Raw genomic sequence first — 15,954 nt, 5'->3', positions numbered from 1 at the left:
GAAGCATCGGAACGAGACAAAGGGCTGCATTACAGAGAGAGAAGTAGAGGGGAAGTGCTCCTGAGATCCACGAAGGGAATGGAAGGTACGGGAAACGAGCAGAGAAAGTAGAGAAGAGAGCCGAACACTTTCAGCCAGGCAGAGGGAGGGGAAACAGAAGCCACTTCCAGAAAGTAAGGCAAATGAGAGCCTTGTAGTCCTTTCTCGACAAGCCACAGCCTTTGAAAACCTCAGATCTAGCTGGAGCTTTTGGTGGAGAAAACGCTTCATCTGCCAGATGGGTCAGCAGTGGACAGAACAGCTCGGAGGTGTTTTGGGAGATAATTGTACGTTAAGCACTGAACCCTGGTGGAGGGCCCACAATTAGATAACATTCACAGATAAAGGAGCCTCAATTTGGCCTGCTGTGCTTCTGGGAGAAGAAGGGCCAGGGAGGAGTGGCAAAGAGAGAGAGAGAGAGAGAGAGAGAGAGAGAGAGAGAGAGAGAGAGAGAGAGAGCTGCCCACAGTAGTCAGAAACAGATCTCATCAACTGAGAATTACCCTGTGGTTTGATAGCTCTGAGCCTGAGGTCAGAGAGTGACTGTCAGTTGCTGTTGCAAATTCCCGAGAGCTCTGAGCTGGGGGTGGGGGGACTCAACATCCCCAGCTGCTTCCTTCCTGCAGGTATGATAATGCAAGAGGCCCTCTTCCTGTACTGACCTCAGTGCTGTGTCTGTTTCCCACACAGCCAATACACTTGAGAGACATCCCTTAGCTAAAGCACTGGCACTTAAGGGTACAGTCTGGGAAGTCTTGCCCGACCCACAGGCTGAAAAGCCAAGTGTGGCCAGCAGAGGCCCCTGATACCCAAAGAAAAACGTCCCTGGTGGACATCAGCCTCTCTCCTTCAGTACAGACTAACCAATGATAGGAAAGAGTGTAAGTTCAACTAACCCTCTCCCTATACGTAATAGCCTAGCACAGACATTCCCCTACCAAACACAGTTTAGCCAGAGATGTTAAAGGCCTATACAATAAAACTATAAAAAAAAACTGAAAAATAATTTTAAGGGCACAGTGAAAGAAAAGAACTAATTTGGGAGAATTAATAGTGTTATAAAGTCCTTGTTAGCAAAGTGTTCTCTTTCTCACCTCTTCCTCCTTCTCCTCTTCCTTTTTCTTCTCCCTCCTCTTTCTCCTTTTCCTTGTCCTTCTTTTGAGACAAGGTCTCACTGTGTAGCCTTGATTTGCCTTGAACTTGCTATATAGACCAGGCTGGCCTCAAACTCAGAGATCCATCTGCTTCTGCTCCCTAAATGCTGGGATTAAAAGCATGCTCCACCACTTCTGGCTGATACTCGTATTCTCTATTGGCTCAGATTCTATTATGGCTGATTCCAGCCTGCTCGCTACCAGGGACTCATTAGCTCCCACACTTAGCTCAGAGCCCTAGAGCCCCGAGAGCCGCACAACTGGGACCCTCCAGTTGCTCCGTCTGGGTTTGAGACCTTGGACTAGTTCACACTGTCAGGAGAAATTTGTTCCAGACTCCTTGACCAAATAGATCAAGGCACCAGGTGGTGACAGAGAAGCAAGACCTGGGAGAGAGGCTGCATCCCCAAATACCAGATAAACAGAGGATCCCACGTCTTAACCCTGCTATGAGTTAACCCCCTCCTGAACATTGCAAACACCTCTGCTGAAAGAAGAAAGGTGATTGGGGGGGGGGAAAGGATTAAAAAAAAACCTCAACCAACAAGCTAATTCTAAATGCACAAATCTCAAGGCAGAAATAACAACAACAACAACAACAACAACACCACACACACACAAAGAATTTGTCAACTCCAGAAAAAACACAAATCCCACAGTGATGTACTGTAATGAAAGTGACCTGGAAGAACACCCAGACAAAGAACTAAAGCATTACAACTCAAAGAAGAAGAAGAAAAAAAAACAAAGATGGGTGAAATGAAGAAAAGAAAACTGAAATAATGCTAGAAATGGAAAAACATCAAACCAAAGAAAAACCTCGGTGGCAAGCCATACAAAACAAAATGAATCATGTCAAAAAACAGAGTACTGGATTTAAGACAAAGAAGAGGCATTGGATCACTCAGAAAAGTTTAAAGAGGAAAAAAAGATGAATGGAGCTTGGGAAACTTCTGGAACATCATGAAAAGACCTAGCCTCCAAATCATGGGCATAGGAGAAGGGGAAGAATACCACAATGAGGCATACAAAATATCTTCAATGAAGTTATAGAAGAAAATATCCCAACTCTAGACCAAGACGCTTATCCAGGTAGAGGCCCATAGAACAAGAAATGGTCAAGACCAAGAAATGAAATTCTCCATAGCTCATTAGTGTTAAAACATTGAAAGCTGGTCTCTTACAAGGAATTAGATAACACTGCACTCTTTGACGAAAACCTTTAAAGTCAGAATGGCCTGTAGAAATGTAAAAAGATAAAAAAATAAAATAAAAAAATAAAAAATAAAGAAATAAAAAATAAAAAAGAAGTGTAAAAAGATCACCTTCTAATTTATGTAATCATCGTGATATCTCATTATAGGTAGCATTCTTAATAATTTTAAATTTTTTCTTTGAGAACTTCATACATGTACATAATATATACTATTTATAGTTACCCACTCCTTTCTCTTATGCCTCTTTCCCTCCTGCTGAGGTCTGCTTCCCAATACTTTTTATCAAACTTTTACTTCCTCCTCCTGCTCCTCCTCCTCCTCCTCCTCCTCCTCTTCTTCTTTTCCTCCTCCTCCTTCTTCTTCTCCTTCTCCTCCTCTTCCTCCTCTTCCTCCTCCTCCTTCTCCTCCTCCTCCTTCTCTTCCTCCTCCTCCTTCTCTTCCTCCTCCTCCTTCTCCTCCTCCTCTTCCTCCTCCTCCTCCTTTTCCTCTTCCTCCTCCTCCTTCTTAATAATCTTAATAATCCACCGAGCTTGATTAGCATTGCCAAGGTCAACCCTGATGGTATACACAATTGAAAACACAGTCTGGTAAAATATTATGCCTGTGAAAATAGACTGTAAGATGTGCTAAAGCAAATTTATTTCAGTGTGACCATCCAAACACAAAACTCCTCTTACTCATCATCCCATTTATTCTCAGATAGACAAGGAACTTTGAAATACTTTTGATGGCTTTTCCGAAGAAGACGGAGTTCAGCTTGTCACCACATCTTACTCTTCCTTGGTTCTTTCTTCTTTACGCGACAGCAGATGGTCCAGTCCTCACAGTACCTGATGGCATACTCAGTGGATTTGCACTTCATTCTGCAGTGGAGGTACATGGAGGAGCAATCCTGGCTCTCAAGGAAGCTTCTGGCTTTGAAAAGAGAAGACAAATATGTCTCACTGAACCGCTTATATATTATTACTTTGGAAAAAACTCATTTTTGCTACTTTAAAATTCCATGTGTGTGTGTCTGTGTGTGTGTTTGTGTGTGTGTGTGCCACATGTGTGTGAGTCCAGAAGAGGGTGTTGGAGCCTCTGGAGCTGGAGTTACAGGTGGTTGTGAGCCCCCGATATGGGTACTGAGATTCTACCTAGAAAACAGAATGCTAATGAACTTCCCCCTCAGATTACATTTTAGTATAAAAGCTGTTTGGAGAATAAATGTGAGTGATTTTCAGGATGAGAATTCAAGATTTCATGAAGGATCCCTGAAAACTCCCTCCTGATAAAAATATGTGAGTTGGGCCTCTATTCCCATGCCTCCCCTCTGGTCTGAGAAATAATTTCTGGTCTGAGCTGGTCCCAGACCACAACACCCATGAAGTCCAGAAGAGGGTGTTGGATCCCCTGGAGCTGGAGTTACAGGCGGTTGTGAGCTACCCAACACGGGTGCTGAGACTCAAACTCAGATTCTCTGCAAGAGCAGTGTCTTAACTGCTGAGCTGCCTCCCCAGTCCCTCTATTTGATACTTTTATTTTTAGTATTAATTTACGTTTTGAAAGTTTATTTGGTATGAATGCCTGCACATGTATCTGTGCACCATGTGCCTGCCTGGAGCCCATGGAGGCCAGAGGAACTGCCAGGCAGGTCCCCTAGAACTGCAGTTACACTTAAATGTGAGCTGCCATATGGGTTCTGAGGATATGAAGTCTGGTCCTATGCAAGAACAGCCAGGGCTCTTAACCACTGAGCTATCTTTCTAGGCTTCTTTATTTGCTGTTTTTATCGTTTAAAATAGCTTATGATTTAAGAAAAGAATAAAGAACTTTCCCAGGATGTCAGAAAAACATTAAAATGAATGCAAGAGGAAACAAGACGGCGATAGGTACAGGCAAATGATAATTCCTTCTGGAAAGAGCTTGTAAATGAAGCAGGGGCAGAGAACTAGTTACATTTCTGTCTATGGTGCAAAAATTAGAAAAATGAATAAAAAATTATAAATTAAAAACAGGGCTAATTCCTAAAGCAAAATTCTTTCAGATGTGCTCATAGGAGCTACATCATGGGGTCAGCCTATATGTTTATCCGCAATGGATAAGGAAGGGGTCAAGCCATAAAGAAGAATGGAGCATGCCATATGCAGGAAAATAGCTGGGACTGAAGGTCATCATATAAGCAAAACCATCTGGACCAGAAAGAAAGCATTGAATGGTCCTTCTTCTTTCCTCCTCTGGATCTGTATTCAGAAACTCACTATGTACCCTTGAATGGCCTGATACTTATCAGTAGGCCAGGCTATCTTTGGACCCATGCCAAGCCTCCTGGCTCAGCCCCAGAAGTGCTGAGGTTACAGGTATGTGTCCTTATGCTTTCTGACGTATGTGGAATCTCGAAAAAAATGAAAAACTCTGAGTAGGACGGAGACCATCAGAAAAGTAAAAAGGGAGGAAGAACTGGGGAGGGACATACAGGAAGGGGAGGATGCCAGGTGCCAGTGGGCATCATCAGAAGAACTGGTCCTTTTTCAGCTTTTTAAAAAAATCCATTAATCAATTATTTATTGTTACTATTATTAGTAGTTTTTCAAGACAGGGTTTCTCTGTGTGGCCCTGACTGTACTGGAACTCACTTTGTAGACCAGCCTGGCCTTGAACTCACAGAGATCTGCCTGCCTCTGCCTCCTGAGTGCTGAGATTAAAGACATGTGCCGCCACATCCAGCTGACAATTATTAAATCCTTTTACTTCAATCAAGCTAATTAATTCACTAAAGCCATACAAACCCCAGAAGGTCTATTACGAACTGACTGATCATGAACACTTTCCCGTGTATGATGATAATTGTTTTTAAATTATTTAAAAACTGTTGAGGCTGGCCTGGCTATAACTTGACCCTGAAAACTTAACAATAACGAGTGTGTCCAATAAATATTTTAAGACAACAATCTGGAGGGTGGGAGAAATATTTGCAAACTTGTAACTGACAAGGACTTAGTACTGAAATACATAAAGAGCTCACAACTCAATAATAAAAAAAAATAGAAATGGGCAGAACATTTAAACAGCTATTTCTCCGAGAAAGATCTATAAATGACCAAGAAGCTAATGAAACATGCAGCCATTGTTCCTCGTAGAGAAATTCAAATAAAAACTACAATGGGATGTCACTTCATCTCCACCACATGGCTGACGTGAGGGACAGAAAGGCAGACAGTAGCAAGTGGTGACCTTGTGCACCGCCGTGGTGATTCAAAACAGACAGCCATGGAGTGCAGTTTGGCAAATCCTGAGAAACACAGAGCACACAAGTTCAGTCCCCAAGTTTATGCCCAGGAGAACTGAAAACAGATCCACATAAAACCCGAGTACAGATGGAATCACTATCAACAACCCTAAAACGGAACAATCAACCCAACTGATACCAAACACACAGTAGTCATACGGTACAATTTTTTTAAAAAAATAAAAAATTTAGCCAGGTAGTGGTGGCACACACTTTTTAATCCCAGCACTCAGGAGGCAGAGGCAGGCAGATCTCTGAGTTTGAGGCTAGCCTGGTCCACAGAGCAAGTTCCAGGACATCTAGGGTTACATAGAAAAACTCTGTCTCGGGCTGGAGAGATGGCTCAGTGGTTAAGAGCATTGCCTGCTCTTCCAAAGGTCCTGAGTTCAATTCCCGGCAACCACATGTTGGCTCACAACCATCTGTAATGAGGTCTGGTGCCCTCTTCTGGCCTGCAGACATACAGACAGAAAATTGTATACATAATAAATAAATAAATAAATGAAAGATTTAAAAAAAAAAAAAAGAAAAGAAAAACTCTGTCTCAAAAAAATTAATTTTAATTATTAAATTTTTAATTTAATTATTAAATCATTAATTATTAAACACTTTATTGTTATTTTTTAATTTTATCTATGTTTTGTCTGCATGTATGCCTGTGCACCACATGTAGGTGGTGCTTTAGAGGACAGAAGAGATCATAGGATCCCCTGGAACTGGGATTACAGATGGTTGGGTCACCATGTGGGTGCCGGGAATCAAACCCTTATTCTCTTGAAGAGCAGTCAGTGTTCTTAACCACTGAACCATCACCTCAGTACAATGGGGGACCATCTTCAATACCAGAAGGAATGAAACACAGGAATGGAACTTAGAAACATTGTTCTGAGTGGAAGAAGCCAGACCAAAGGACCGTAGCTCATATTGCTATGTCTGTATTCAAGGTCCAGAGTAGGGGAGACTTGCAGGGTATCAGGAGAAGGGGGAACGCTGTCTCTAGGATACATAGGGTTGATGGCTGCATAACTTCACAAATACAGAAACTAGTTAAAGGCAAACTTAAAATTTATGGTTAATTATGTCTCAGTAAAAATATAAAAAAACACTAATGGTCAAGGAAATCTTTAATTGTATCTAGTAAAATGTATTTTAGGTAATGTGTGCATTTGGAAAGATAAATCAATAGACAATAATGTAAAACCAGGCATATATGTGTGTTATATAATACTGGTAGATTTTTAAACTTAATTTAGAAAGATTAAATTGGTGATTTAGCATGTGATTAAGGAGGTGACATTGTTATCGGTAAGACCCTGATGCTGACAATGCCACATGCCTTGGTCACAGGACTCAGAGCATCGAGCTGGGACAGTGATGAGGCTTCCTCCTGCTGGCTTGCCCTCATACTGCAGAAAGGGGTTGTGCAGGCTTCCAGGGAGGGTTGTCGCCAACAGTCTTACTCATCTGTAAGCTCCGTGTACAATACAGATAGTCCTTTGGTGCAATAGCAGCAAGCCTCCCACACAGACAGACAACCACTTTCAAATGAGATTTGATCCTCATCCACGGGAAGTCTAGTTCTGTGAGCATGTCCGGGCTGCAAACCCGGTCAAAAGCCAATGGCTGGGGAGGTCGTGGGCACTAGTTTAAGGCTGCTATGGTCATGACAGAGCCAGCAACACTCTCTAAGTAGCTGCTGTGCCCACAGAGCAGCGCTGCTGCCAAAGACCATCAGAGAAGTCTCTCCCTGCACTGGGCATCAGTGATTGCCAAGATGGTCAATACAGAGAATAAATGAGGGTAGGATATCCAGCATTAAGGGGACCTCTGTATCACCCCCTCAGGGCTCACGGATTGCAGTGGAAGGGGACAAGGGCTCTGTGTGTGTGTGTGTGTGTGTGTGTGTGTGTGTGTGTGTGTGTGTGTGTGACATACTGAATTCCTGCACAAGATTCCTACAGAGGCCATCAACTTCCTGTCAGGGGGACAGTGGGGTTACTAAGTGTGCTCAGCTAATCGCTGATGGGAGAGGGAAAAACATTTTCTTCAGTGGTGTAACCGCTGGCAATTTGCCCATGTTCCTGCAAACAACCTCCCACACATGCGCCTATAAACATGTCTAATGAGACTCACCGGATCTCTCTCTCTCCCTCTCTCTCTCTCTCTCTCTCTCTCTCTCTCTCTCTCTCTCACACACACACACACACACACACACACACACATCCTAAAAGAAGGAAGAGAAAAAGGCAAAACAAAAACAGACATACATGTAGACCGCTATAGAAAACCACAACCAACCAAAATGCAGCGTCGTGGAGCCCAGTCCCAGGGGACACATCTCTAAAATGCTTCTGCATCCAAGGCTCAGAAAACACGGAAGGGAGATGGCTGTGAGATTGTGTCTCCTAAGAAGGTCAGAAGCTACATCCAGAAAGTCTCACCAACATGACTGGGTAGACATGAGCTGAACAAGAACAGCCATAGAGTCACCAATGCGCAAGGGGAAAGCTCAGGAAAGACCTCATCCCTACACAAAGAACGACAGGCAGCTAAGGCATGCTGAGTGGGAGAAAGCACACAGCAATTAGTTATCCAGTACCAAATGGTCAGCCCTGAAAACATACAGACAAGTAACATTATGCAGAGCTAACAGGTTATATTTGCATATATGTGTATATTCCTAATATGCTTGCAATAACAATTTTTAAAAGGTGTGAACTTGAAAGAGAGAAAAAGAGGGGTGTATGGGGGGGGTTGAGGGAGAAAAGGAAAGGGGGGAATGAAGTAATTTTATTATTATCTAAAACAAAACAAAAATCCAAATTCACAAACAAACCTAAGGGTATCCACCATATGAAAAAAAAAAGGGCAGAGGTAGAAGAAAGCCAGTTAGGAAGAAGAAAGGGATGGGGACAAGATGGGAAACTGAATATAATAAAAATACACCATGTATAAGTGTGAAAATGTCACAATAAAAACCATTATTATGTATAATTAGTATATACTAAAAAACATTAAAAATGAGTTCAGGCAGGACCTTCACCTACCTTATTTAATTCCCACACAGATTAAGTTAAACCATCCAAGTTTCAACTGATTTTAAAGAAATACAGCTGGGCGGTGTTGGCACAAACCTTTAATCCAGCACTTGGGAGGCAGAGGCAGGCGGATATTTGTGAGTTTGAGACCAACCTGGTCTACAGAGCTAGTTCAAGGATAATTAGAGCTGTTACACAGAGAAACCTTGTCTTGAAAAAAAGACAAAACAAATAAAACAAACAACAAACAAAAGAAATATAAAACCCAGGACTTCGGTTAATGCTGACAGCATTCTGTGAACCCAGGACAAAGGTAGCCCTTCTCCCACTTTCCTTCCTTCCTTCCTTCCTTCCTTCCTTCCTTCCTTCCTTCCTTCCTTCCTTCCTTCTTTCCTTCCTTCCTTTCTTCCTTTCTGTTTGTTTTTGTTTGTTTTTTTTGAGACAGGGTATCTCTGTGCAGCCCTGGCTGTCCAGGAACTGACTCTGTAGACCAAGCTGGCCTCGAACTCAGAGATTCTCTTGCCTCTGCCTCACCACCACCTGGCTTCCCACCTTCTTCTAATTGACCGCTTTTCTTTTCTTGAATTCCTCAAGTTTCTTATACACTGTATCGTTCTTTCACCTCTAATTTCCTGTCCCTGGAATGAGAAGCTTTTGTCTTACCCAGAGGAATCATGGACAGCAAGGTGAGGACTCCCAGGATTGAGAGCAGGACCCTCATAGCCAAGGAAGGAGACTGATAAGAAGCAGAGGCCAGGTTGAGGAGAGCCGGTTTCTGGCCCTGGAGTCATGAGCTGCTGCATGGTTATTGAACCTTTCAGTAGCAAGAACATTTCTAAGTTCCAATGAGGCTTTGTACCGGGAGGTAGCGTGCAATGGCTGTGACCGGCCTTCGCTTTAAGCACGATCATCAAATCGTGGTGTGGGCACAGATGGTGAGCACACAGTGGAGAGGGAAGGGGCAGTCTTGGAGAAGGTGGGGAGACATGCAACTAACAATCTGTGTCACTCCTGGGTTCTGGAGCCATGTAAGTTAAGCCCCCACTTACCAAGGGAAACTATTTACCCCATTAGCTCATAATGGGAAGAAATGCCCTTGACGTGACAGCGTGCCGATTTGCCGGTGTTTTAGGGAATGGACAGTCAGACATGAAACTATACACACGCTAGTGAGATATGGAGGGAAAACTTATTTCTGAGTTAACTGAATGAGATCAACTGACGTTTTTACTACAAGTCTGAGTGAACACAAATTGTTCACACTTTGCAGTTGTGAAATAATGTAGGAAAAATCAAGACATTATAAAACACACAAAGGCATATAGCACAAAAGAAAACGGAACGGCAACGTGAGTGTATTTCTGACAACGTGGCATGACTTACCTACTGGGCTCTGATGAGGCTTACATAGTGGATACCAGAGTAGTCTGAGGGGTGCAGGGAAGGTTTACAGAAGGCAGAAGCACCCCAACTTTAGATACTATAAAGTATGCCCATATCCTTAATACTGATCTTTATAACTTTAAATTAAAAAGACAAAATTGTGTGTGTGTGTGTATGTGTGTGTGTGTGTGTGTGTGTGTGTCTGTGTGTCTGTGTACAGGAATGTTCACATGAGGTTCAAGTCCTTTCTCCCTGTACGTTGCTGAAACAGAGGCGCACGTGGTCCCCCACTTCTTCAGCATTCTAGAAGGCCCTTGGGGGTATGTGCTACTTGTTGGCAATTCTTGCATTCACTCGGGGCAGTCTGGCTCCAGTTTTTGCCCTCTTTGATCGTGAGTCCAGAATATACCAAGTTTGCTCTCACATCTGCAGACCCTTGACTTCTTGCAGCAGAGTTTACGTGGTGGGGTGACAGAATATATGAGAAGAAACAGAAGTCCTTTATGGAACACTGAAAGCAGAGCTTTTAGGGACTTTTTGATATTTCCAATCAATATGTGTTTCCTTGCATGGTAGGTTTGGAACGAGATGGTACTGCCCGGAGGCCCAGGAACACTGTGTGATGCCCAGCTGTTGACTGCCATCATAGACATCAAAGGACTAATCCTGTTCTACTCAGGCTATAGGCTGGTGAACACTGAGGTATTGCCAGATCACCTGGGGCCTCTGGGGGGACAGGTAGGATGTTTTGACAATACCTCTCCTCAAAGGTCAGAGAGTCACCAGCCATCAAGTACAAGTTGTTACAGAAGAAGAAAGATAATAAGTTACTATCAGATAGTAAATGTGGCCTAGGCATCATGGGTTTCATTGAATGTAGCTTGCCAAAAAGTCACTAGGTAGGAGTCCCACAAGAAGACTAAGCTGTACGACTGTCACATTTTTGTAGAGGGCCTAGGTCAGTCCTATGCCCTGGCTGCCCTGAACTCACTTGCAGCCCTGGATGACCTGGAACACAAAGAGAACCACCTGCCTCTACCTCCGCAGTGCTGGGATTAAAGGTGTATATTAGCTCACCCAGCCTACTTAATCTTTTATTCTTATTCTTAAACAGTTTATCTGAAAACCAGAAAAATGAATAAGATTCTCTACCTAGTGATAAATAGATTATAGAATTTACAATTAAAATATGTTTATTATTTTGGTCTATTTGGTTTTTTTTTTTTTTGGTCAAATTTCTCCTTCTTGGGATCTTGTGGTTTGAGTGGGAATGCCTCCATAGGCTCATATGTTTGAACGGCTGGTCCCACCTGGTGGGACTGTTTAGGATTAGGAAGTGTGGCCTTGTTGGAGGAGGTGTGTCACTGGGGGTGAAAGCCCACACTGGGCCCCAGTCTTCCTCTCCTGTCTGCTTCAGCCTCTGCTCAGCCGCATGCCTATCTATCTGTCTCCAGGCTCTCAGCCATGATGACGATAGGCCAACCCCAAGCAAGCCTCTAATGAAATGTTTCCTTGTATCACTTGCCTTGACCAGAATGATAGCATGGCAGCTAGCCCACATCTATTCCTAGCTTCTAATTTTGTCCCAAGTGTTTTCCCCATTCCATTCTTTCCCTATAACAGTTTGAAATTACGGCGACTACTGCATATTAATTGCACAGGAGCCACGCTAATCTCCGTATGAGTTCAACGTTAGCATGTGTGCCGCCGGCGCAAGCAATGCATGCCAGTTGTACAAATTGTGTTTTACCGTAACCTTTCCAGTGTGCATATGCTATACTGTGGTCATCTCAAGCCTCCCTTGAGAGCAGTGTGAACAAAATAATTTTCACAGTTTCAGAACACACTTCACGGATATTCCACAACAGCTTGACTTGTTTCTACTTTCACTGTTTAAATGCTATAAAGTTACCCTAGAGTTGTTGTTGTTGTTATTCACCCATCAATTTCTGGCCAAGTTTTCTCACTGTGTGGTTCCTGGGGTTGCAGATATACTTCACTTATGTGGAGCAGGGAAAGGGGATCCAAGTGTGCACTGTGCTCAGGCCAGTGGGGCGTGGCTCACGGACTTTGGAGGTGTATGAACAAACATCTGTTCACCCCGGCAGCGCACAGGCATTGTACCAACAAGATGTTCCACTCAAATCATTGTGTTTACTGGGGCGACCGTGTGTGTATCGGCGTTACAGCAACATGAGTGAAGGTTTGCTTATAGGGACACTGGTGATTCAAGTGACAAAAGCCCACCCCAGCACGGACGAGAGCTCCCGCACCTGAAGCTCCTCGCCCAACATGCATATGACCTTGGAGAGGGGCCTCCTGGATCTTGTGGCTTTCTGAGCTGCCTGGTCTTACAGGTGCTGTGTGAGTTCTGTGTCTTATGAGTCCCCCTCTTCCCTCTGAGATGTTCAGTTCCGAGGAAGCAGTTGCACAGCAATATACCTGGGCCCAGAGGCCCATCTCCCTGGCAATTCCAGATCATGCCAGTTGACAGTTGGCACTCAATATCATAAGCTCTGACAATATCTGCTTTTGCTCTGTGTAATTGGCTGTACTTAAAATTGTTATTTCCTCATATTGAATTGGCCTGTTGATCCCTTCTTCTCCCGCCCCCTCTCGGTTTTAACTGACTGAGTGTAACTGTATCTGCTTATACCTTTTTTCTGCTTGCATGGGATAGCTCTTTCCAGTCCTTTACTTTTGGTTTGTCTATGCTTTTACTGGTGAAGTAAGGAAGGCACTCTGGCAAAAGTCTTGGCACTTGATGAAGGCAGCAATGGGCACCAAGGGTGCAGGGGTGAGGGTGGGAGGTAGGGGGTGCGGCAGGGATCAGTCTTGGAACGCAGTGGTCAAACCTCCAATGACACTTTCCACTGTGCTGAGCCCCTGCCCCTGTATTGTAGGGCACTATCTTGTCTTGAGTTCTGTTTTTGGGGGGTGGGGTCTATATAGATTTATGGAGCTACAGATTTTGGGGCAAGTGTGATGGGATTCCAGAGATGCTGTGCACTGAAATCCCTGTTCTGCCAGGAAGAAAGATCCTCATAGGGACTACTGCAGACAGTGTGTAGAGGCTCAGCCTGTGCCCAGAAGCTGGGGGTGGAGCAAGGCAAGTTCCTTTCCTGAAGCAGAGCTACTGTGAGGATCCTGGGTCTCCCAGTTTGCCCTCTGGCCTGGGATGAGTGAGGCACACTCCAGGAGCTGGGATTGATGTGTTCAAAGGCATGGAGATTCCTCAGCTATGTTATTCTGTGGGAAGTCCCCTGGCCAGGAAGTGCCCTGGTCATTACTCTACAGTCAGCATTTCAAGTTTCCACATCTGAAAGGGTCCCCGTCTTTTCTTTGCTGAGCCCCACGGCCGCTCACTCCAGAATGTCATCTTTCACTTCCTTTGCTTCTTCTCTGTGGAGGAGACAGTGCTGGAATTTCTGTTTCACCTCCTTTTGATCTTGTTGTTTCTTTTTATTAAAAAATTAATTAATCTTATTTTTTTGGCATTTTCAGAACATTGCTTTTCATTAATGTCTTTTTTATTGTTTTTTATTGAGCTCTACATTTTTCTCTGCTCCCCTCCCTGCCTCTCCCCTCCCCCCTTCAACCCTCTCCCATAGTCCCCATGCTCCCAATTTACTCAGGAGATCTTGTCTTTTTCTACTTTCTACTTCCCATGTATATTAGATCAATGTAAGGCTTTCTTAGTGTCCTCATTGTTGTCTAAGTTCTCTGGGATTGTGATTTGTAGACTGGTTTTCTTTGCTTTATGTTTAAAAACCACTTATGAGTGAGTACATGTGATAATTGTCTTTCTGTGTCTGGATGACCTCACTCAAAATAACGTTGTCTAGCTCCATCCATTTTCCTGCAAATTTCAAGCTGTTGTTATTTTTTTCTGCTGTGTAGTACTCCCTTGTGTAAATGTACCACATTTTCCTAATCCATTCTTCGATTGAAGGACATTTAGGTTGTTTCCAGGTTCTGGCTATGACAAACAATGCTGCTATGAACATGGGCGAGCACATGTCCTTGTGGCACGATTGAGAATCCTTTGGATATATACCCAAAAGTGGTATTACTGGGTCTTGAGGAAGGTTGTTTCCTAATTTTCTGAGAAATTGCCACACTGACATCCAAAGGGGTTGTACCAGCTTGCATTCCCACCAGCAATGCAGGAGTGTTCCCTTTACCCCACAACCTCTCCAGCATAAGTTGTCACCGGTGTTTTTGATCTTGGCCATTCTTACAGGTGTAAGATGGAATCTCGGAGTTGTTTTGATTTGCATTTCTCTGATGACTAAGGATGTTGAACATTTCCTTAAGTGTCTTTCAGCCATTCTAGATTCCTCTGTGGAGAGTTCTTTGTTTAGGTCTGTACTCCATTTTTTTTATTGGATTATTTGTTCTTTTGTGTCCAATTTCTTGAGTTCTTTGTATATTTTGGAGATCAGACCTCTGTCTGATGTGGGGTTGGTGAAGATCTTTTCCCATTCTGTAGGCTGTCGTTTTGTCTTGTTGACCGTGTTCTCTGCTTTACAGAAGCTTTTCAGTTTCAGGAGGTCCCATTTATTAATTGTTTCTCTCAGTGTCTGTGCTGTTGGGATTATATTTAGGAAGTGGATTCCTGTGCCAACGCGTTCACTTCTCACTCTTCTAAGGTTCAGTGTGGCTGGCTTTATGTTGAGGAATTAATCTTATTTTTATCGATTGTGTGTCTGTGGTGTGTGGTGTTGTGTACTGTGTGGAGGGTGCACACGTACATGTCTGCATGTGTGGATGGAGGTCGTGTCCTGATTGCCCTCCACTTCTCTTTTTGGGAAGCATCTCTCACTGAACCTGGAGCTCACATCAGTTTGGCTATGCTGGCCGGCCAAGGAGCTCCAAGGATACTCCAGTTTGCCTCTCACCCCAAGCCTGGGTTTACAGTCACATGGCTTTTAAACAGCTCTGGGGATCTAACCTTAGGTCTTTTTGCTTGTGTGGTAGGAACTTCACCAAATGAGCCCCCCCCCCAGCTGTTTGGTAAGCCTTCCAATGGCTTTCAACCCCCTTATCTAATCCTCTGCTCAGAAGAAACAGGAAGGCCACAGGAGACTCGATACTGAATTAACTAAAGCTTTCCTAGCCACCGGGGGATCTTTGTGATGAAGAATCAAAAACCGATGCTGACATTTTCAGTCATTTAATTGAAAACCTTGAATTCCAGTGTGAGAAAGACAATTCCACGAACTAATTCATTTGGATTTTAATGGCTCTGGGCTTTGGCATGTCTTTCAAGAGAGATTTGTTCTTTGAGTTTTGATTTCAGACTTTAGTTTCTCCCTAGATGTTTAATGGGAGGAGCTGGAGGGTGGCTCAGTGGTTCAGAGGACTTGCTGCTCTTCCATCAAGGCGCCAAGTTTGGTTTTCATCACCCATGTCAGGCAGCTCACAACTGCTTGTAACTCCAGCTTCAGGGAATCTGATGCCCTCTTTTGGCCTCTGCAGGTACCTGTACACACTTACACACACACACACACACACACACACACACACACACACACACACTCACCTCGGCCTGCACTGATTGGCATTCCTCCAGCTGATGAGATTTCAAGAGCTTCTTTCGAAGCAAAGCACTGTTTGCCTAAAGGAGCCTGAAAATTGTTATCTACTTACAACTAATCATGCCACCTGTGAGGTGAGAAGACACTTTTGAAGATGCTATTGGGTCAATAGGATTATTTCTGTCAACTTGGGTCTGTGTGCAGGAGCAAGAGGAATGGATTTTGCTTTAGTTAGAATTTTTAAAACACTGTGCCCAAAAGCAACCTGGGGAGAAAAGGGTTTATTTCAGCTCACAGCTCGTAGTTTATTACAGA

General features: G+C 43.7%; 1 protein-coding gene across 1 annotated transcript; it reads right to left on the bottom strand.

Moving 5' to 3' along the window:
- Positions 1 to 3,170: 3,170 nt before the first annotated feature.
- LOC142836060 (beta-defensin 43-like) lies at positions 3,171 to 9,437 on the bottom strand. Its single transcript, XM_075950072.1, has 2 exons — positions 9,380 to 9,437; positions 3,171 to 3,325 (listed from the first exon to the last, which is right to left on the bottom strand). Exons 1-2 carry the CDS (start codon positions 9,435 to 9,437, stop codon positions 3,171 to 3,173), a joined length of 213 nt encoding a protein of 70 aa, XP_075806187.1.
- Between the last annotated feature and the right edge of the window lie 6,517 nt (positions 9,438 to 15,954).

The sequence above is a fragment of the Microtus pennsylvanicus genome, chromosome 15, assembly GCF_037038515.1.
Source record: "Microtus pennsylvanicus isolate mMicPen1 chromosome 15, mMicPen1.hap1, whole genome shotgun sequence".
Taxonomy (NCBI): Eukaryota; Metazoa; Chordata; class Mammalia; order Rodentia; family Cricetidae; genus Microtus; species Microtus pennsylvanicus.
This window is presented reverse-complemented; position numbering and strand designations above follow the sequence as displayed.

Coding starts and splice junctions, on each gene's coding strand:
- LOC142836060 (XM_075950072.1), bottom strand. CDS start 9,437: ATGAGGGTCCTGCTCTCAATCCTGGGAGTCCTCACCTTGCTGTCCATG. Junction 3,326..9,379: donor GCTGTCCATGATTCCTCTGG/GTAAGACAAAAG, acceptor CTCTTTTCAAAG/CCAGAAGCTTCCTTGAGAGC.